The following is a 21627-nucleotide window of genomic DNA, read 5'->3' on the forward strand; positions in this document are numbered from 1 at the left end:
AAGCAGTGGGGCGATGCTCCGCCTCCTTAACGGAGGAGCCGCCGCTGCACAGGGAAGGCAGGAACATAAGTACAAGGGGGCTGTAACAGCACAGTTTACCTTGAGTCGTGTCCATTCGTTGCCTTTTATTTGGCCCTCAGCAATAAATAGGACTCTGCCGACTGGCTAAGGGCTAGGCAAGAAAATTTGAAATTTAGCCGCAAAAGATAATTTTACGAAGTTTTGGAACTTCATGAGGATTACAAAGTTTCTCCATTTTTAAATACTTAGCCCACAGGCAAAACACCCAACCAAAAATTGTTTTTGTACGAGAACACTTTTGCTAACCATATGTTGTTTTCTGTGATTTATTTTTGAGCGAAGCATACATATGTATGATGTTTTCTCCACAAATGAAACTTCATAACTGCCCCACACCTGACGATGTTTGTGATGCTTTGGAAAAAACTCCACACCCCTCAATGTGACGTGACTGGCCTGCATATTTCAGTGATTTAAATTAAGAATGCCTAATTAAAAACTGAGGGTGCCAGCAAAGTATTTGAGAATAAGAAGTGTACAAGGCAGGTCTCTTCTTGTTTCATGCAGCTTGATGGATTGTATCCATTGTGACAAAATGCTTCATGTTGTGCAAGAAAGTGCGAGTCTACAAAAAGGAGCTAAAGGGGCAGAGAACAGGTCATCCCCCACTCAATGCATTGCATACAACAAAGACCTGTTCACACTGTGAACCAGTATTTCATACATCCGGATTATTGGCCATAAACATTAGGCCCTCATTTGTAGCTTGCGATTCTGTCGTCTAAGCTATTCTACGGTGTGGTTCTTTAAAAAGAAGATAGAGACAGATTGCCTACGAGGAATGTCAATTTGACTGTTTATGTATAATAACCTTATGTCTCCCACCCCCAAATGTGGTGAAAAAAGAGTGAACAGGAGTGTTGGTGCCTCACGGTAGCGCCACCAAGGAGGGTTAAGCAGGATGGTACTCGCCTGCTACCTCAATTTCTCATCATCAGCTACCAACACTCCAACAGCAAGAAATTGTGCATGAAGCTAGTGATGAACTAAATAGGTGCTAGGATGTGTTTTGAATAAAGAAGAAAAGAAACTGTGCTAGAAATATGTGCACCGTCTCAAAGAACCCCCTAAGTGATATATATTAATATCAGAGAAAGAGCTAAATCACCCTGGCTTGCATACTTTATTCTCAGCTGCGTGAAAGCTCGTATGTTAAAATGCCTTTAGGGGGTTCTTTGAGACGGTGCACATATTTCTAGCACAGTTTCTTTTCTTCTTTATTCAAAACACATCCTAGCACCTATTTAGTTCATCACTAGCTTCATGCACAATTTCTTGCTGTTGGAGTGTTGGTAGCTGATGATGAGAAATTGAGGTAGCAGGCGAGTACCATCCTGCTTAACCCTCCTTGGTGGCGCTACCGTGAGGCACCAACACTCCTGTTCACTCTTTTTTCACCACATTTGGGGGTGGGAGACATAAGGTTATTATACATAAACAGTCAAATTGACATTCCTCGTAGGCAATCTGTCTCTATCTTCTTTTTAAAGAACCACACCGTAGAATAGCTTAGACGACAGAATCGCAAGCTACAAATGAGGGCCTAATGTTTATGGCCAATAATCCGGATGTATGAAATACTGGTTCACAGTGTGAACAGGTCTTTGTTGTATGCAGTGCAAGAAAGTGCGCCCTTTGAGGTGGAGCCAAATGTGTGGTTTGGGAACACAATAGTTTGGAAATTCCCTCATTAGTCACACTTTCTCGGCTTCACTTTCCTGACTTCTATAAAGGACTCCTGATTTGCTAATAGTTCTGTTTGAAACCCACACTGCGGATCACCAACTCTCCACAATGGCCCATCCACTGCTATCTTCATTGGATTGCATAACATGGCCGCCGCATGCCCTCCGCTACGGCTTCCTTTGTATATAATTCACAATGACTACCAAGAAACCGGTTATCGACATATTCCATGAAGCCAGATTTTGACTGATATGAGCAAAACTTGGCAACTGAACAAAGAAATTGATTGCCAAGCTTTGTTTTGCTTTTTCCACTTTCCTTGCCCTTAATAGTAATAGCTAGGCTTACTGCAAATTGTGCCATGCATGTATTTTTTAATCGGTGCAGGATCCAAAACAGATCTGAGATTCATAACCTTATTACAAGAATGGTGCAAAGTGGAAAATCTGGCGCAAACAGTTTCTGCACCCAATTTTTCAATTTGCGCCCATTACGGGATGGGCACAAATACTGCTCACTCCCTTCCCTGCTTCTGTGGGCTGCCCTTGCACAAAATCAAGTAAGTCCCCAGGCTGACAGTGTGAGGTGAAAAATATTAATAACCAACATAGTGTACAGTAACTATTGAAGTACACACAGACCTGCCCAGGAGCGCATACGTTTTAGTTATGGCTTATTGTAATATCTACATTCTACTTATAGAGCTCCTGGATTAGAATACCATGCAGCAGGAAATAAGGCACTGTGGGTAGCCGCCGGTCAGCCACAAGGAAAGCCTAGATCCCAGTTCCTACTCTGCAGGACAATCTTCACTATTTTTATGTACCATTCATTTTTATGGTCCTTTCATTTTCATGCAACCTTTCTCTCATTGAAATTCATTGCTGATGGTTTTTACCCCACAACTTGGGAAAACCTTATCCATTTTATTGACTTTTCAACCATGTTTCATTTTTTAATTATATTTGTATTCAAACTTGTTGTGGTTATTTAAGTTTTTTAACTGTCTTTAAATGTTGGTCGTTTGTAACAGGCCATGCTTTTTTCCAAGGTGTGCTTTGCTGCTTAGGTCAAGCTACGAAGGTTGAACCAAAGTTACCCTTGTTGAAACCAGTTTGCCCTTATGTTTGGGCAGTGTGATAGCTTCTTCATAACTTTTATCAAAACTCTGAATTATGAGTTAGGTGGTGCAGGTTCACCAGAATTGCTGGGGCCAGAAAGACTGATTTCGGTTGGTAATTCCTCCCTTGAACCGCCCTTTTACAACGTATTCTACCTGTAATGGGGAATAACATACAGACCCAATATTTCTGGCTATAAATCTGCATGCTGATCCCCATCCCATGTGAAATAACGGGCCTTTTTCCACTCTAATGTTTTCACATTGAGCCGGTGGTAAATGGGAGCCAGGGGACCGCTGTGAGTCGGGTGGCAGGGAGGGGGCGGCGTCCAGAGTAGTGGAGGCTGTGGACAGATACAGGGTGGGGGAGGGCTTTCCTTGCTCCTGTTTTCCACAGGAAAGTGTTAGGCGGTAGGCAGGGTGTGTTTGCGCCCGTTGCCCACGCATGATCCACACTCAATTGTACAGATGGGACCTCTCGTGGTCAGGCAGACCGGGATCCTAACCAGGGATAACCCTACATGCTTGGTGATAGATGGGGGTGGCCCTCATATATCCTGCCTCAACTGTGTTATTTTTGTCCTCCATGGTGTACAGCTGCAGCCCTTAACCAAGATGCGATGCCCCTTAAATTTCAGTACTATGTACAATGGATCGGCTTGTGGTTCAGGACACCCTCCGCCACAAAGACCTGTTTTTTGGTTGATTAGTAGATCCTGCTGATCCTGTCCCCACACGAACATCCACCCAGAAGCACGATGAGGTAACATAACTGCAAAACGGGACGACGATGAGTTTGGGGGAGGGGTGGTTTGGTCGGGGGTTTGATTATATATGTTTGAAATTTACACTGCTCACGTTTCACAATCCATAAATATGTCATACTTATGTTTCTTCACATTTTTACTATTTGCACTATGCCTACCTACAGTTTATGCTATCATTTTATCATGGCCAGAAGATTGATAAGTATGTTGTCCCTTTCCCGGCCACACGGTGGCGTATGGCTGTATATGAAAATGCAATAAAGTTTGTGATAAAAAAAAATAAAAAAACACTATTAGTGACCCTTCCTCCACTATGACCTAGCTGTACCCCTTAGATGAATCAAGGCTCATCAGGAGATCGATTAATCTAAGGACTTTCTTGCAATTGACCAGATCAGCTAAAACAGATGAAGTGGAATGCCACCCACACTCAGAGAACAGAGAAACATTGTTGACTCAAACATTTTTCTTGCCTTCTTGCAAACATGTACCCCAACGTGTTGCAATGCAAATGTACCAGCTTCAGTTACCTTTAACATCAATGACCTAAAATTTTTGTATGCATGTTTAAGATAGTTCGGTGGAATGATGCACCTGCTTCATAGACCTGTCTAACCTAAAGTGCAAACACAGGGTGAGGCTGGGGAGGGCTAGTTTCTTCCTTGAAGTCCCCCAAATTGGACAACATCAATGCGGCTGTGTTCACTATTAATTTCACTACTTATAGACAAAGTTAATGCACAGAGGCGTCCCGCGCGTACTCAAAACATACCAGGATATTTTTTTTTGTCGAAAGAAGATGACAGCCAAAATAAGGACAAGAAGAAGAAGCAGCGCTGCACCCAACACTCCAAACAGCACCCCGTAGAAGCCAGCACTTTTTTCATACAGCTCACACTGCTTTCCAGTATAGCGGTAATAGTCAAAACTGTAGCACCTGAAAAACAAAAAATACTATTTTAGTCAGTTTCCAGAGAGGAAATGCAACAGACCACAACCAAAAGCTCTTCTTCTTCACCAAATGTGGTCAACCCTCTTTCGGGAAGGTCAGGCCTACAGTTTCACTGCTCATGCTGTTACCGTAAATACATGTTTTCAGTGTCACGCTTCAAGAGTGACAGGTACACATTATTGAGCTCGTGAGGCAAGGTGGAACAGTGGGACAGAGCTGTGCAAAAGGAAGAAAGACGTCAAAGGTGCTTAATCTTTGTCTCAAAAGATAAGCAGATTGATTTAGAGTTGAGGTGGTGGAACGTCTATCAGCCAGTGTGGCAAATAAATGCCCTTGCGACAGTGCTTAATTTGAGCTGGTGGTTTCACGCGCTCAGCACCAGGACTTAATCATCAACATCGGCACTTGAGAACCAGTTAAGGACGCATTCATTTTTTGGTAGGCGCAGGGAGATTAAGTGATTCGCAATGAACCACAGGATGTTGAGCCAACACAGAGACTCAAACCTGGTTCATCAGCTCAGAAGTCGGCAGTTCTGGCCACTTCACCACATCTAAACCCCACTTGCAGGGTTCCATGGTTCTGTCATAGGCAGCGTTAACTGGAGAAATGGGCTTGTGGAAGCTGTCTCATGACGAGAGCTCCAGGACTTACAAATTAATCACTGCCTAGTGAGCATTAGAAGAAGCCTCTATGCATTGTGCTTCATGCAGGCAGTGTTTGTTGTAATATGTGGGAAATCAACTGTAAAAACCGAGCCACCAGACCATAAAAGAGGCCCACATTCAGCCAGAAAAGTAGCCCACACACTAACCTTGCCTTCTAACACTGCCAGATTGCCCTATAGCCAGACCCTGTTCATCGCCCTAGTGGCAAAGGTTTCTAAACAATAACAGGACCACTTTGGGCCATATTATCAAGCGGTAGCGATAATTATCGCTGGCCGCTCTTAGCGTGAGGATATTTATCGCCGACTATCGCTGGAAATTATCGCCATGCTAGCGCTGTATTAACAACACATAGCGCAATGGCGATAATTACTCCAGCAATAGCTGTGTTTTCCATGGAACATCGCTGATTTTCCAGCGATGTTCCATGGAAAACTGCGATATCCTTGATGATAGGGCCTGTGGTCTTAGCCACACAATCCACCCCCCATGTTAGGTATGTCTTAGTCAGGAATTTAACAGACGTTAAATTCCTGCGTTATGGCATACTTAACGCGATTTCAAATATCGCTAACCCTCGTTGATAATATCGCGAAACTGCCTTCGCGATATTATCCCATATTGTTTTCACAGCCACGTCTCCTTTGCATCTCATTATCGAGGCGAGGTGTGTGGAAAACGGGCGCTAAGTCAAGGAATCACATGCTAGCGTGTACTTGATGATAATGCGATAAAATTATCGCGCTTTTTGCCCGAAAACAGACGCTAAAGCGACGATAATTTTATCGCGGCCCCTTGATAATATGCCCCTTTGTCGGTGAAAATCATGGCGTTAATTCTCTCAATGTCCATGGCAGATGTTGGAATTTCTTCCACCACCTGTGGGCACTGACAGCGTACCCAGAAAGTGGGGCTCAATTTGATGAGAGTTGGGCTCTCTTTGTATGGTAATATTTCATGGTTATTTGACTTCAGTATTGTTGGCAGAAAAAAGTGATCCTAGATGTGGCAGCTGCTTGGCAGTCACCTCGGGTGGAGTTGGCACCTCATCCTTGCAAACCTGATGGCGGAGCAAAAAGAGGATCCGCTGGCAGCAGGTCTGCCATCACAGAAACTCTAAGTGGAGTTCAACTTCCAGAGGTACAGGAAGAGATTGCACCATTTTTGGCAGCTGCGCCTTTACCATTCTATTCTAAATCAAGCCTATGGTTTACTACACCTGAGGAAGATACAACAGCCCTCTCAGCCAGTTCAAGAGATTGGGAACAGGAGAGATGGGCTAAAGGCCAGACATTTCTTCCAGTCGCAGGGAGGGTTCTGATAGTGTCACACGTCATGCAAGCCTCTGTTTGGTGAACCAATCCGAGGACGCGCTAATGCTTTATCTGACTACCAGAGCAATCCCAGCCTCTTCCTTTGTAGTGAAGGCCTCTCAAGGGCAGGTACAGCTCCTTGCGACTCGCTAATTGCGATTCCTAATGAGGTCGCAAATTGCATGCCTCATCAATATTAATGAGGCAGGCGCAATTTGCGACCCCATTAGGAATAGCTAGCACTCACAGGGATGGTGGCCTGCTGGGGTCAGCAGATCACCATGTCTGTGACTGCTTTTAAATAAAGCAGTTATTTTTTTTAATGCAACTCGTTTTCCTTAAAGAAAAACGGGATGCATTTAAAAACACAGAATAATTAAACTTTTCAGTTTCATTTTTTAAGGACAGGCACTGCCCTTAAAAATATTTTATGACCCATTCACAAAGGGCACGCTCCTTCCTAATAGCGAGTCGCAAACCTCATTTTGGGATTCGGTCAAATTTACTGATTCCCAAAATGAGGCTTGTACATGGCCATGCCCTAAATTGCAGTCTCAAACGGGCCGATTGCCCGTTTGTGACCGCAATTTAGAGTCGTACATCTGGCCCTTAGAGAGGTTTATTCTTACAAATTACGTATGAAAAGATCTAAGCGTGCAGTTTATCAACGCGGGCTCCCTAAACTGTACTGCTAGTAAACGATGATGGAAATAGCATTCAAGACAGGTTTGGAAATAAATCTGTACCAAATGTTGTGGCTTTACTCTTCAGACCAGGCTAGAAAACGTATTGGTTTGTGATCATTGGGCATAGATGCCATGCATCAACGTGCTTAGCCAGGCTGATTCTACGGAGGTTTTACGTGTCTTACTCGCAGACGGGTCCATTCTGTCGGTTGTAGCAGTCGCCTCTGTATGTACAGTAACTCGGGTGCTGGTAGCAGGGTCCAATACAGTAACAGGTTTGATTGTTGCAGGTAATCTTGTAGTCGGAAAAGTTCAATTTACAAGTCATGTATTTCTCCATGTCAGAAACATCTGGAAGAAACAAACAAAATAGATTTAAAGGATATGTATTCATTAACTTTCTCGTGTCAGAGCACTCCACAATAAAACAAATTGCACTGAAGGAGGGTGTACATTTAACTGTCCAGGGGCAATACAGTTAGAGAAATAAATCTTGCAAGTAAAAGTGTTTAACAAATGAGCGATGGGAGTAGAAAAATACAAGGAAAGGAGATAAACATTTTGCGACAGGTATTTTATAGGAAGGAATCAAGTACTCTAATTTCAGTGCGAGGAAGACAGATGTTTACATGTTTAGATACAAGTTAAAGAGCAGAGGGGTATATTTACAAGCCCCTATCACCACAGGATCGTCACTTTTTCCGATGTTGTGGTGGCGATAGGGGCTTTACCTTAATCGCTAAAACGTGGTTTAACGCCGCCTTGTGAATAAGGCACCCCTTTCATGCTTCACTTAGCGTGAAAGGGGTGGCAAATGGGTGTTGCAGTGGGCGTTCCGCCTCAACACCCATTGATTCTGATGCTGCCCCATCTTTACAATGGTGGTATAAATATAGACAGCGCCAAAATTAAGACCAGGGAAAACCTGGTCTTAACATGGCGAAACGAAAAGCAATGCTCCTTGTTTTTGCTGTTTCTATGTGTGCTGCACACATATAAACAGCAAAACATCATTGATTGTTTATGTGCAGGAAGGTGTCCTTTCCTGCATATAAACAATCATTCGTATTGACAATTTGCAACTTCTGTGCGCTGCATTCTGCAGCTCACATAGAAGTTACAAAACGCCATTACTGATTGTTTATGTGCAGGAAGGGACACCTTCCTGCACATAAACAATCTGTAACTGCAAAACAGGCACACTTGCACAATGGTGCAAGAGTGCCTGCTTTGGTACTAGGCAGCTACATTTAATTCTGTATCAGCGCTTAGGGAAAGGCAGGGGTGCCCTGCATTCTTGTGAATACATCGCATCCCTGCGGTTGGAAACTGTCGGAGTGCTGCGTTAGCTTTCTTGGCTTAACGCAGTGCTCCGACAGTTTCCTAGTAAATATGCCCCCAGAGTGTTTAATTTCTTCAGGAAGGTGCCACTGTTCCTAGAAATCTGATGTGCTGAGTAAGAGAGTTGCATAAGTGAGGGACTGCACCAATAAAGAATTTAGAAGCAGCTGATTTTGATTAGAAAATTTTGGTTTCACTGTGAAAGTTTTTTTTTTTCCTTAATGTTTTTATGCTTCCAGAGATGCGGAGGCAAGAGTGAATTTTAATATGTTGTTGCAGCATTAGGACTTTAAACATCATGCAGGAAGATTTGAATTTGAATCCTTACCGTAATCATGCCAATGTTCTCTAGACATCTAGGTCCCAGATTTACTAAGAGTTCATGCAGGGCAGGGCAGGGCAGGGCAGGGAAGCAAGCAAAGAAATGACACAGCTCTGGTCTCTCCATGCGGTAGGAAACTTTGTGAAGCTATGCGCCAATGCAGCCACCTTTGCGCCATAGCGCAAGAATGTCTGCGTTGTGGTCTGCATAGATTTTGCACAGGAAAGGTACCCTTCCTGCACATAAACTATGTTTTAGGGCTATTTCCCATATGTATGTGTTCTGCAGAATGCAGCACACATGCAAAGAGGGGAAAAAACAGCAGAAATAAAAATATTTCTCCTCTTTCGCTAGTCTCAGGTGGACACAGGATTGTGGCATAAATCCATGTCTAGAAATCTTTGTAGATATGGAATTGTTTCAAAATCCATTAGTGGATGCATGAAAATGCACATGTACCCCCTATGGAATGCCTCCTTGATGCAACGCAATGCAAGGTAGCACGTTGCACTGTGTTGTGTTACTTTATGTTACAATCCAACACCAATCATGATTTGTGTTGGATTTAAATACCAGCCCAACACTTTGCTTTAGGTCTGTGTTATGAAAGTAACACCAACCCAACGCAGAGTGTATGTTAATCTGGGCCTTGATGTCCCCAGGAAAGGAGTTCCAAAGAGTGGAGCAGCACAAGCTAAGATTTAAATTCAGCTGATTGTTATTTGAGTATTTTGATTTTAAGGTGGGGCACTTCGATTTTACATACTTTCTAAGATGTGAAGGCAAGGGTGAAGGTAAGTGTGTCCACTCATTTTTTTTGCTGGCTTGGGGGCTGATCCGAAAACTGTTGTTAATTTGGAGGAGGTGTGTTTATAGATTTTCAATATTTTGGCAGGGGGAGTACTAAAAAAAAGTGCATTTTCTTTTGAGTCTGCAGGGTTGATGGTAACTGATGATTTAGTTTCGTTCTTAAGAATTAACAACAGATCTTTTGGTTTGTTTGTAGATTTCAGAATGTTTTGTTTGAGGGGTGGTAGCTTGACAGCGATTAGATCATTTCATTCGTTTTTCTTGCTTTTTTTAGTTCTGTGAGTGGTGCTTTTGGGTTTGCTGTTGTTTCCATCATTGTAGGGGGCTGGCTCAGTACATAGTGTCCACCCATGGTGAGACACTGTGCACTGAGTCTAGGTAACTATTAGTGACAGAGTTTAGATTCCTGAAAATCAAAGCTCTCAATGGGTAGCTGTGGAGAGCAGCTAAGGCTTATCCAGGAGGGTGTAAAGCAGTTGCAAGTGCTAATAGTGAGTTAGTAAGCTTTGTACACAAAAAAAAGAACCAAACCAGGTGAGTAGAAAAATACTTTACATTTATTACTATACACTAGACAGTAACTTGGTATATCTCCTACCTGGAGTTATCAAGTACACACAAAAAATACTTAGACAAAAGATAAGTAGCATAGAAAATCACATAGGGCTTAACCGGGGGAATGTGGGGGTGGGGATGCAAAGTGAGTACCAAAACAGGGCTAGTACTCAAGGTTGGAGGACACCCGGCAATCAAGGAACGACCCAAGATTATTAGCCAGGGACCCCAAGGTGCCTGGGTGCAGAGTGGTTACACCGGGTCAGACATCCGTAGGACAACACAGGGCAAGTCGTGGTTGAAAATTTAGAGTTCTAGGACCCTTCCCAAAAGACCCCGAAGGAACCACTTGGATCAAGGAAGGTTGGAGAGTCACCCCATCCATGGATACCCAGAAGCTAAGGATACCTGCACCAGGGATCCCAGGTGCTTAGGGGTGAAGTGGTGTCGATAACCTCCATAGATGCCATTGAAGGGTCGTGCAAATACAGGAGCTACAGCGTCTCGTGGACCAGGCCAGTGAACCAGGACAAAGAATCTAGATGAGAAGAACCTGAAAGCAGAGTCCAAACCACCCGGAGGAAACCAGGAGGCACAAGAGCACAATACTAGCCCTGGTTGAAGGTTCTTTGTGTAGCAAGGCGTACAAGAAACAGCAGCTGTGAAGACCAGGTGATGTTGCAGGAGCCCAGGAGCCTTTCACAAGCTGTCCCACGCTGATCGACAAGTGCAGGAAGGTCAGTGGCCGGCAGGACCACCAAAAAGCTGGGCTATGGCCATGGGACAACAGAATCAGCACACCAGTCGTCGACCTCGAGGTGCCTGCGGATACAGGGAAGTGACTCCTTCACTTCAAGAGAGATTCCTTCAGGCTAGGATGCAGGCTGAGTCCTTGATGGCTCTGAGGATGCATGGCGACGGAGTTGCAGATCTTTGGAAAAGCACAGGGACAAAGATGCAGCAGGATGCTTCCTACCAGGAACAGTCTTGTCGTGGGTCCTAGCTTGAAGAGCAGCAGAGTTGTAATGTCCACAAGCCAAAGAGTATTTTAACAATCTTCAGATGAAGGCAGTCAGATCCAGAAGTTGTTGTCGGGGTGACTCTAAGGACCCACCCTCAGGGGAGCCCTTAATTAACCCTAAAAACGATACGGACCTCGTCTCTGGTGACCCACCTATCAGAAGGGGTCAGGGATGCTACTTAGCTGATCTAGCCAGTCAGATGCTCCCAGGGGCCAAGATGCAATATGGCAGAATCAACTGGCCACCTGGAGGAGCTCTGGGCACCTCCCAAGGGAGGAGCTAGACAGGGGGTAGTCACTCCCCTGTCCTTTGTGTAGTTTCACAACAGAGTGGGAGCCGAGGGCTCTTGAACTGTGCAAAACGGGTTTATGTATGGAGGGCACCATTTGTACCCTTCAATGCAGTCTGGTGGCGCTTGGAAGCGACACCACACTACCTAATTCTAAAGGTGAGGTGGTCACACCTCTCCTTTGCAGGGAATATTTTGTTCAGCTTCCCCTGCTTGAGTGAAGCTCATCAGCAGGGGGCAGAACACTGTAAAGGGTCAGCAGCAGCAGAGTCTGGCCTTGTAAGGCTACACAGGTAGATGTTGGGGGTTCTCTATGGAGGGTCAGCAGCAGCAGAGTCTGGCTGTCAGACCTTGTAAGGCTACACAGGTAGATATTGGGGGTTCTCTATGGAGCCTCCAAGTGCATGGTATCATGCAACATTGGAATAGGTGTAGTTGCATGATTCCAACATGTTTGATATCAAACATGACCAGGTTCGGGAAGCTATTATGTAGTTAGACATCTCAACTTGCCAGTGTCCACAACATGCCTTATAATAGATGTCCCGCACTTACACAGCCCAGAAAATGGATTCCAGGTTTTCTATAGGTACCTCTGCTCATGCAGGGGTGCCCACACACTTATAACCATGCACCCTGCCCTTAGATTGAAGGCCCTACGATAGGAGTGCCCTATAGGTTAGAAGGGCAGTGACCGAGATATAAGGGAAACCTTATATCCAAAGTGAAAGTTGCAAGCACCCTTTAATGCAGACTGCGTTGACAGCTTTGCAGACATAGTTTGTATGGACCCCCATGGGTGGCATAATACATGCTGAAGCCCATAGGATACCTCAGGTTTATATGGTACGGGGGTACCTCAGTACCATATACTAGGGACTTATAATGGTACTCCAGTATGCCAATTGTTTGGTGTACAAAGTACTTACCAGAGAATTGAGAGGAGAGAGCACTGCCACTGGGGTCCTGATTAGCAGGATTCAAGTGAACTACAGTCAAAACACACTGCCCCCAGGCAGAAAGTTGGGGTATCTATGCCAGAAAGATCCTACTTTCCTACAACCATTTGGTTTGAAACCTCTGAGTGCAGTTCCTTTTTTCTACAGTGCATAAGCTAACCAGTTATTGGTTACATTCATGGTTGTATTTCTTGGTGTGAATGGAGCCAGGGTATCTGCAGTGATTAGTATGGTGGTACTGCAATGTTTGACATTGTGTTGGCATCATATTTTGTCATATTTACTTAGAGAGATTCATTTATTGATGTTTCCAGCATTTAAGTAGTGATATTTTTGAATGATCTTTATAATCAACTTTCTCCGAGTACGTTGTGTTTCACATGACTTTGCTGGGACACTACATCAAATCGTATCACGAAATGGTCAGACCATTCAACCCATACAGCCTTGTGTCTGGTGAAAATTAGCTTAGCAGAAAATATTAAAACCATGATTTTGTTTTTGTTGTGGGTGGGAAGAAGGTGTTTTTTCAAGATTGTTATTCTGGAGGAGTATTAGATGAAATGCAACATACATATTGTTTTTTATAGAAACTGCTAGTCACAAATTCCTCACCTTTTGAATATTCCCCAGGCATCAGACTGGATCCAGAAACTGTTTTGTAGTACTTTAGCACACCGGAAGGTGATGCCGCACTGCTTCCCGCTGAGGTGTTCTGCTCCAGAAATGACATTCGGGGACTATAAAGGCAGCATTCCTGCGCACCTACATCCGTTCCTTTCTTTCCACCCCTCTAGAAGCAGATCCGGAGCTTCTTTCGCCTCTCACAGACCCCTTTTTGCCAGTTATTTCTTCAAAGATTCCACAGTGTATAAGGGATTTCACCTCCTAAGGTGATATGTTTTAAGCCCCAAACAGATGTCTGTGACAGATCCCCACCAGGTTTCTTTGTGGTATAGAGGTTCAGGACACAACTCCAAGAACTGCGGGAACTGCGTGTCACTGAAACCAAAGTCCTTCAGGCAAAACAAGGTGAAACTTTATGTCGCCAAGCACAAGAAGATGCAGCACCTGGACAGTTTCATGTCTCACTCCCAGTCTCATTCTTGGAGTTGACGGAGCTGCTCTCGAAGCTGGTCTTCGTCCCTCTTCAAATTTTCAGGTAAGCATAACAAACATAAGAAGTCAAAAAGGAGTTTCACTCCTTCACGCCAATCCCACTCTATTACAAATATGTTCACTAATTGGCAATGGTTTGCACCCTGTCCAAGTAGGGACCCACACTCTAGTCAGGGTAAGTGTAGTACACACTAAAAGTTTACCTGGGCTCACTCTCAGGTAGATAGGCACAGAGCAGTCAGGCTAAACTAAAGAGGCAATGTGTAAAGTATTTGTGCACACCCACAGTAGTACCGTGAAAACAACACAAAAGTACTGTACGCCAGTTTATAAAAATAGCCAATATTTATCTGAGAAAAACAAGAGCAGAACGATAAAAATCCAGCATACACAAGGTAAGATATGAATCCTTCAATATTAAATGCAGTTATAGCGTTTAGAAAATAATAGCTCCAACTGGGGTAGTTGGTTGCACTTGACCGAGACAGATCCACAAGTTCAGTCCGACCGCGATGGAGTGCGGGCCGGCTACAGGAGTCGCATGAACCCCAGTACAGTACCATGGGTGTGTCACAAAGTCGAAGATGGTGTGATGCACAGAGGAGGTGAGGCATTGCAAAAGCAGGTGATGCATCGGCTCATTATTGCTAGGCAGGTCGTTGGCACTGTAGAAAAATGATGCGTTGGTTCCTGGAGGCAGTGAAGGGCCGTTGAGCCGCTAATGCCTGGGTGTGATGCGGGGCACAGGGGGGGGTTGTGCGTTGTTTGAATGTGCAAGACCCTGAAGGCAACGCATGTCAATGATGCGTCGATGCCACAGTAGTGAGTCAGTTCCATGGTGTCGACATCAAACCACCAGGCCACAGGCGCTGCGTTGGAGCAGTGTGTTACAGACTTCGGTGAAACAGTGCTTGAGACTCACGCAGCTGCGGTGCTTCGGAGGTGCTGCGGGACCATTCGGGCTTGATTTGTAAGTCATGGTCATTGCACTGCACACTTAGTGAGTGGGGACCATGGCTTCGGTGCAGGCAGCGGCAACGTATAGATTTGGCAGGGATGTGCCGGTTACTTAAGTGAAGGTTGGAGACGATGCATCGATTTCTTGGTTGCAGCACCAGAATCACCTCAAGGGTCCAGGACTGGGTTTGGCACCACTTGGCAGGTCAGAACTCGGCAGAGGAGCCCAGCTGCTGATAGCAAGATGCAGGTGAAGTCTTAAATGGCCCTGAGACTTCCAACAGGAGTGAAGCTCAACTCATGCCCTTGGAGGAACTTTAGAATGCAGGATGCAAAGAGCAGATTTCAGTCCTCTCACTCCCAGGCAAGAAGCAGCAGACAGCAGGCCAACACAACAAAGCAAGCAGCTAAGTGGCAGTCCCTCCTTGCAGACCCACAGCTCTTCATTCTGGCAGAATGTCCTCAGTTCAGAAATGTTTTCCTCTGTTATCAGTCAGAGGCTCTGTACTTATACGCATTTTGGCCTATGAAGTAGGGAGACTTCAAAGAAAAGTCTTTGTAGTGCACAAGACCCTGCCCTACATGGCTCTGGCTCCAGACACACTACAGGAGGGTATGCAGTCCTTTGTGTGGGGACAGGCACAGCCCTACTGAGGTGCAAGTGTCAACTCCTCCCGCCACTCTAGTTCAGGAAGACCCATCAGTCTGCTGAGAGCCATCACGATATGCAGAGCCCACCCCAGCTCCCTTTGTGTGTCTCTGTCTCGAGTGAATTCACAAAGCCCAACTGTCATCCAACCCAGACGTGTATTCTTGGGACAGGCAGAAACATGTCAACTTCCTAAAAGTGCCATTTTCAGGCCTTCAATTTAAAAACCAACTTCACTAAAAGATGTGTTTCTAACTTGGGAGTCCAGAGACACCAAACTCCAATTTTAAATCAGCTCCCAATTGGAAGATATCTGTGTAAAAGGCTACAGGGCAGCTCCAATGCTAACCTGTGGGAGAGATAGGCCTTGCTGTAGTGAAAAGCAAATTTTGCGGATTTTCTCTACCAGGACATACAAAACTCTAAAGCACATGTCTCACCTTTTAAATGCACAGCACCTGGCCCCTGAAGCTACCTAGGGCCTACATTAGGGGTGCATTACATGTAGTATCAGGGAAGGTTTGGGCCCGGCAAGTCGGTGTACTTGCTAGGTTGATATGGCTGTTAAGAACTGCACACACAGGCCCTGCAGGGGCAGGCCTGAGACACGTTTGGAGGGATACTCATGTAGATGGCACGATCAGTGCTGCAGGCCCACTAATAGCATTTGGTTTACAGGCCCTGGGCACATGTAGTGAGTGCATTGTACGAGGGACTTACTAGTAAATCAAACTTCTCATTCATGGACAAACCAAATGCCATTTCAGTTTAGACACAGAGCACATGCACTTTAGCACTGGTCAGCCATGGTAAAGTGGACAGAGTCCAAACACCAGCAAAAACAAAGTCTAACTCACAATCGAAAACAGGAGGCCAGAAGCAAAAAGACAGGGGAAACCATGCCAAACGATGCCAGGTCTAACACATTCCCTTGACAAATTTCATAGGTGACGTCACCGGTCCTGTTCTTATTCCCATTATCTGACACCTTTGAGGGCCAAATCTGCAGCTGGTTCCAGCACAATCCAAGTTTCCAGGTTCCTCTGGGTGCCACACCAAATTGAAGAGTTTTGCTCAGCCATGCCCCAGCTCTGTGGTTCTTTTCTAACTTCCTCTGGCATGCCTTTAGGCCCTATGGAGCAAAGAGGCCTACCACCTAGAATACTTCTTGTGAGTTCGCCCTCGGTGCCAGCAGGACTCTCTGTGCTGATTCTGCTCTCGACTTCAGTAATGAAACCACCTTCAGCACCCTTACCCAATACAGGCCTAGGCACATCGACGCCAATGCTAACTTCACTGCCCGAAAAGGTGGTGCTGATTGTCCTTTCCAATGCCGGTCCAAATTCGACTGGCACCTGACTGAAACCGACATAGTTTTCTGCTCTCATATCACCGTTAAAGTATGCAAAAAAGTGATGGATGTAATGCTTGAATTAATTTCAGCCAGTTTCACCATAGTTAGGGTTTATCAGAAGGTGTAGCTTGGTTCCAGTGACACAGTGCACATGGGACCCATTTCTGGGAACACCAGTCCTACTAGGGTGCCACACCAAAGTAGACATAAAAGTGATAGTTGGAATGCTTGAATCAATCTAAGCCACTAGTAATTACTCGGGCCGCATCCCAGTCCATCGTTATTTTGTACACCATGCCACCTAAGTTTGGACCCAGCCATGTGAAAATCAGTCTTGACCCTGCTCCAATGAGAACAGCCCAGCTTGAAATGCCATGCCAGGTCCTCCATGAACCAGAATACAAGCAACCCAGGACCCGTTTTACCCTAGTTTGGACTCGTCAGCCAGGTATAGCTTTTTCCAGTGACACAATGTGCACAGGACCCACGTTTTGGCATATCCATCCGACTTAGGGTGACACACTAAAGTATACAAAAAAGTGATAGGTCACATGCTTGAATTAATTTCAGCCACTGGAAATTACTTGGGGCAGCATTCCAGTCCAATGTTATTTTGCACACCAACAGGAGTCCCGTGCTCTTCTTTTCTCCAAATGCAACTTCGAGAGACAGCCTTCTTGGAAACTATAGCGTGCAAAAGTTTGGAAATTATGCATTCTCTGCAGTGGTCTACCCAGGATTCTACCCATTGATGAAAGACTTCCTGTATTACCTTGGGGTCTAAACACCATCAATGATCCACCAGATGCTGTTGGATGAGCTTGTCCACCAAGGAGTTCAAAATCCTGCCAGGTGGCTCACAACCAGTGAAATGCTCTGCTACTCCAGAAAACTCCAGAGGTGAAGTACCTCCTGACACAGGACCCAGGATCTCCACCTCTCCCATATGGCCTCCCTAACCCACCAATGATGCATCTGTCACAACCTTCAGCTCTGGGTGGGACAGGGAGAGAGGTCTGCTACTGGCCCAATTGTGGTTAAGCCACCACGGCAGGTTCCTTGTGGTCTCTTATGAAACCTGGACTGAATCTGTGTGGTGAGGGAAGGTTGGAAACTGCACTGTGTTCACGATAGCTCCAATAAAGAGGACCCTCTGCGAAGAAGTCAGGTGTGACTTTGGCACATTGATCGTGAAACCCAATGATGTCTGGAGGATCACCCTTATTTGGAGAAGACCACAACTGCTTGTGGAACTTCCATCTTCAAAAGTCATTTGTCGATGTAGGAAAACTGGTATTCCCAACCACAGAAGCTGTGCTGCGACCACCGCCATCACTATCATGAACACCGAAGGAGTACTGCTGAGGCCAAAGAGGAGCAAATTGAAAAAGTTTCTTGCCCACACTGAACCGCACGTATCATCCTTGGAACTACAGTACGGGTACATGACAGGCAACCATTTTGAATATGTCCTTTCACAAGAAGGCATTCACAGTGTTGAGATTTAAAATAGGCTAAAGGCCTCTGTCCTTCTTCAGCTCGAGAAAGTAATGGGTGTAGCAGTTGTCCCGATTTCTGTGCCGGAACCCTCTCTATGGCTCTGTTGGTCAAAACAGCCTACACTTCTTAGAGGAGAAAGCACAAGTTCTCCTCTGAGAGATGTTTGGAGGTGGGTGGGAGGTGCGGTGGGATCTAGAAGATCCACCTGTCGGATATGTTTTGCCACCCGTGGTGGAAATATCTGATCCTCCCTCCCACAAGATGGTTGTGTGCCCCTAAAGCCAAACTAAAAAAGGACTGCCGTTTGCGGGTGTTGTGGGCCTTGAAGTGGGCAGTATGCCAACCCTCTGGAGCAGTCTTGGAAAGGGCAAATCTGGTGAGGATACTGTCTCGATGGGGTAGAAAGGTCTAGCGAACACACCTAAGGCCTTGCCACATACAAACACAAAATGCCCCAATCAGGTGAGCCAATCATGTTGATATATCCAAATACACACTGACCAAAGCAGGAAAAGCACCTCTACAGTGTTGATACCACCAAACACAAGCCAACCCAACCAAAGCAAGTATTGGTATGACATTGCTATTCTGAACACAGATTTGGACTGTTCAGCCGTCAACCTTTTACAGTTATCTGTCCACACTTTTGCATCTCCCTCCTGACAACAGTCAGGACCACAAGTGACCATTCCTACAATAAAACATTAACACCTCTCATTTCAAGCAAACACTCTTCCTTATGAATGCTTTGGCATTGCCAACAACCAGTTGTGCCACCCATCAACCCTTGTGTCCTTGCTTTTTCAATCCTCTACACCAACAGCAATCTTTGATTCCCACCTGTTTTAGAATACTTCTCTGTCCTAGTTTTGTCCTATCCCACACTCCCGCCTCCTACCATGTATGCTAATATCAAGGCGATCTGTGATGCACAAAACACATGAAATAGTTAAAAACCCTGTTGGGTTGTTCACTATTTTCTTCTTGAAGTTAATTAAAAACAGTGCTGCTGGATTATAGGAACACCTACAGGAAATCTGAATTGTGTAGTGCTTTAAACAAATGTTTATTTTCATTATTATCTTTTAGTGAGCTCTTTTATCATTGTTACCTCATTCCTCAGCATACCATGGCGCATGGGTGAGCATGGGTGAAATAATTAATTTATCAAACCTTACCCATCTTCTTCAGAATATTAGAAATGCTTACTTGTTATGGGTGCTGAAACAGACCCTGCAGACACCAGCACAACATGAGCCTTATTAACTGCTGTTGAGAGGCTCGCCAAGGTCTGCGGATTGTTAAAAATCGATACAATCATAGACTCCAGGTTGTTGTTCAGAAAGTTGATGCCACTTTGGCTATTTGGGTAGTCGTATGTCCCCGTGCTGTTTACCCGGATGCTGCCTTCGCTGCAGAGGAAAAAGGGATTGTTAACAATACCCGTAATTATTTGTTGTCTAGCTACAGACAACATCTGTCACAGACAGGACTGTACATGATACTACACACAGGGGCCGTTAGCTCAGCCCTGTTCTCATGATTTGATGGCTTTCTTGTCCACATCAATCGCAGCTCTGGATTCAAGGACTTTCATCACTATTTTTTGTGCTTGTGCCACCCTTGAGTTCTTCTGCAATACCATGTTTTTTCAGTGTATGAATTGTGTCCTTTCACTGCCTATACCCAAGCCTACTGTAACGGCAAGACAAAGCTGTAGCAGGCCATCTTTGAATCCAACTTTCTATACTTTAAAAATGCCCATCATAGTGCAATTAGCCACAGTGTGGCAGCCATCTTAAAAGCATAGAAAATAATAATTGGCTTGTAAAAAAACTTTAAACACGCTTGTATTAGTGTAACTGTAACTTGCTCAGACATGTGTTTTTGCCCAGACTAACACTGCCCACAGGAGGTGCCCATTTCTCACATTGATGTGCCTTGTGCTTTGGCTCTCGAGTTGTGAAATGGGTCAATAGCTTGCTCATCTAAATAATGTTTACATTTTTGCTATGCAAGTCGGTGATTTGGGCATGTCATTACAACGCAGCCATTACATCGCATGTCACTACAACGCATGTCATTACAACACATGTCATTACAACGCAGACATTTCATCGCAAGTCATTACAATGCATACCATTACAACACATAGTACCCTTACACTATCCAACACTTACTCTACTGTTGCACTCACTGGAGTTAGAATATTAATTTATACCCCTACACTATCCAACACTTACCCTACTGTTGCACTCACTGGAGTTAGAATAGTAATTTTTACCCCTACACTATCCAAAACTTGCCCTACTGTTGCACTCACTGGAGTTAGAATAGTAATTATTACCCCTATACTATCCAACACTTACCTTAAATGCGATGTAATGGTATGCATTGTAATGGTATACGTTGTAAAGGTATAATGTGATGTAATGGAATGTGTTGTAAAGGTAGTTTCTGAAAATGCGATGTAATGGCATGGGATGTAAAAGAATGCATTGTAAAGGATGTTGTGATGTAAAAACTGCGTTGTAAAGGCATGCATTGTGAATGTATGCGTTGTAACGTCATACATTCAGTGGTCATACATTCAGTGGAAGATGTAGGCCACAAAGTCTTCTCTGTGTTATAATTGCTTCCGCCAGGCTGTGCATAGCCAGGGCATGGGTCTCGACAACAACCCCCAGAGCAGCAGAATGGTGGGTAATCTTTTGGGGAGTATATGAAAGAGAACTTGCTTTAGCTAGGATCAGGGGATCACGCTCTATTAAAAAATGTGACCAACCATGGGGTAGGTGTAATTGGGATCCAACTGGGGGGCCTTATCCGAAGTAACTCGATTTAATTCACTTAGCCTAAAACAAAATAATATTAATTATGATGTATCTTGAGTTATAATTTGTCCTTGTCAATTATCTCGCAGTTTTTGCTATGGCTTACAGTTTATGAGATAGATAAGTTCTCGTACGATTGAATAGCTTTGTGGTCTATGTATTTATTATACTTAATTCATCTGTATTTTGGAAATCACAAAATCAACATCCCAATCCGCTGTTCCAGGTGATTGGCAATATCAAATGCTGCAATGGCAGTATTTATATGTGCAGCAGTGTCCCTACCTGGAACAAAGCCATGCTGTTCTTCTGATACTAATAAATGAATCAATGGGGCTAAGCGGGAAGCTAGAAGCTTTGAAATAAATTTAGCGTCTGAGTTAATTAGGGATATTGGTCTGTATGAGCTCATTTTCTCCACTGGTTTGCCTTTTTTTGGAAAAACAATGATGTTAGTTTTGTTCCACGAAAGGGGCGAATCCCCTGCTTGCAGTATCTCATTAACCAGCTCGAGAAATACTGGAGTCATACATCCCTAAATGTTTTATAAAATTCAAGTGGGATGGTGTCTTCGCCCACTGCTTTGCCAGAAGGTAATGCCCCAATTGCTAGATTAAGTTCTACTAAATCAGCATTTCCTTCC

General features: G+C 44.6%; 1 protein-coding gene across 1 annotated transcript in view; it reads right to left on the bottom strand.

The window, feature by feature from the left end:
• The window catches only part of LOC146867907 (uncharacterized), a 100908-nt gene that overhangs the window by 17833 nt on the left and 61448 nt on the right, over positions 1-21627 (bottom strand). The window contains exons 4-6 of the mRNA XM_085615130.1: positions 19360-19562; positions 7459-7624; positions 4427-4591 (exon numbers count right to left, since the gene is read on the bottom strand). Of these exons, the coding sequence (XP_085471256.1) occupies positions 4427-4591; positions 7459-7624; positions 19360-19562 (534 nt within the window). The remainder of the gene's footprint in view (positions 1-4426; positions 4592-7458; positions 7625-19359; positions 19563-21627) is intronic.

Source organism: Triturus cristatus, chromosome 1_2 (genome assembly GCF_964204655.1).
Source record: "Triturus cristatus chromosome 1_2, aTriCri1.1, whole genome shotgun sequence".
In the NCBI taxonomy this organism is placed as follows: Eukaryota; Metazoa; Chordata; class Amphibia; order Caudata; family Salamandridae; genus Triturus; species Triturus cristatus.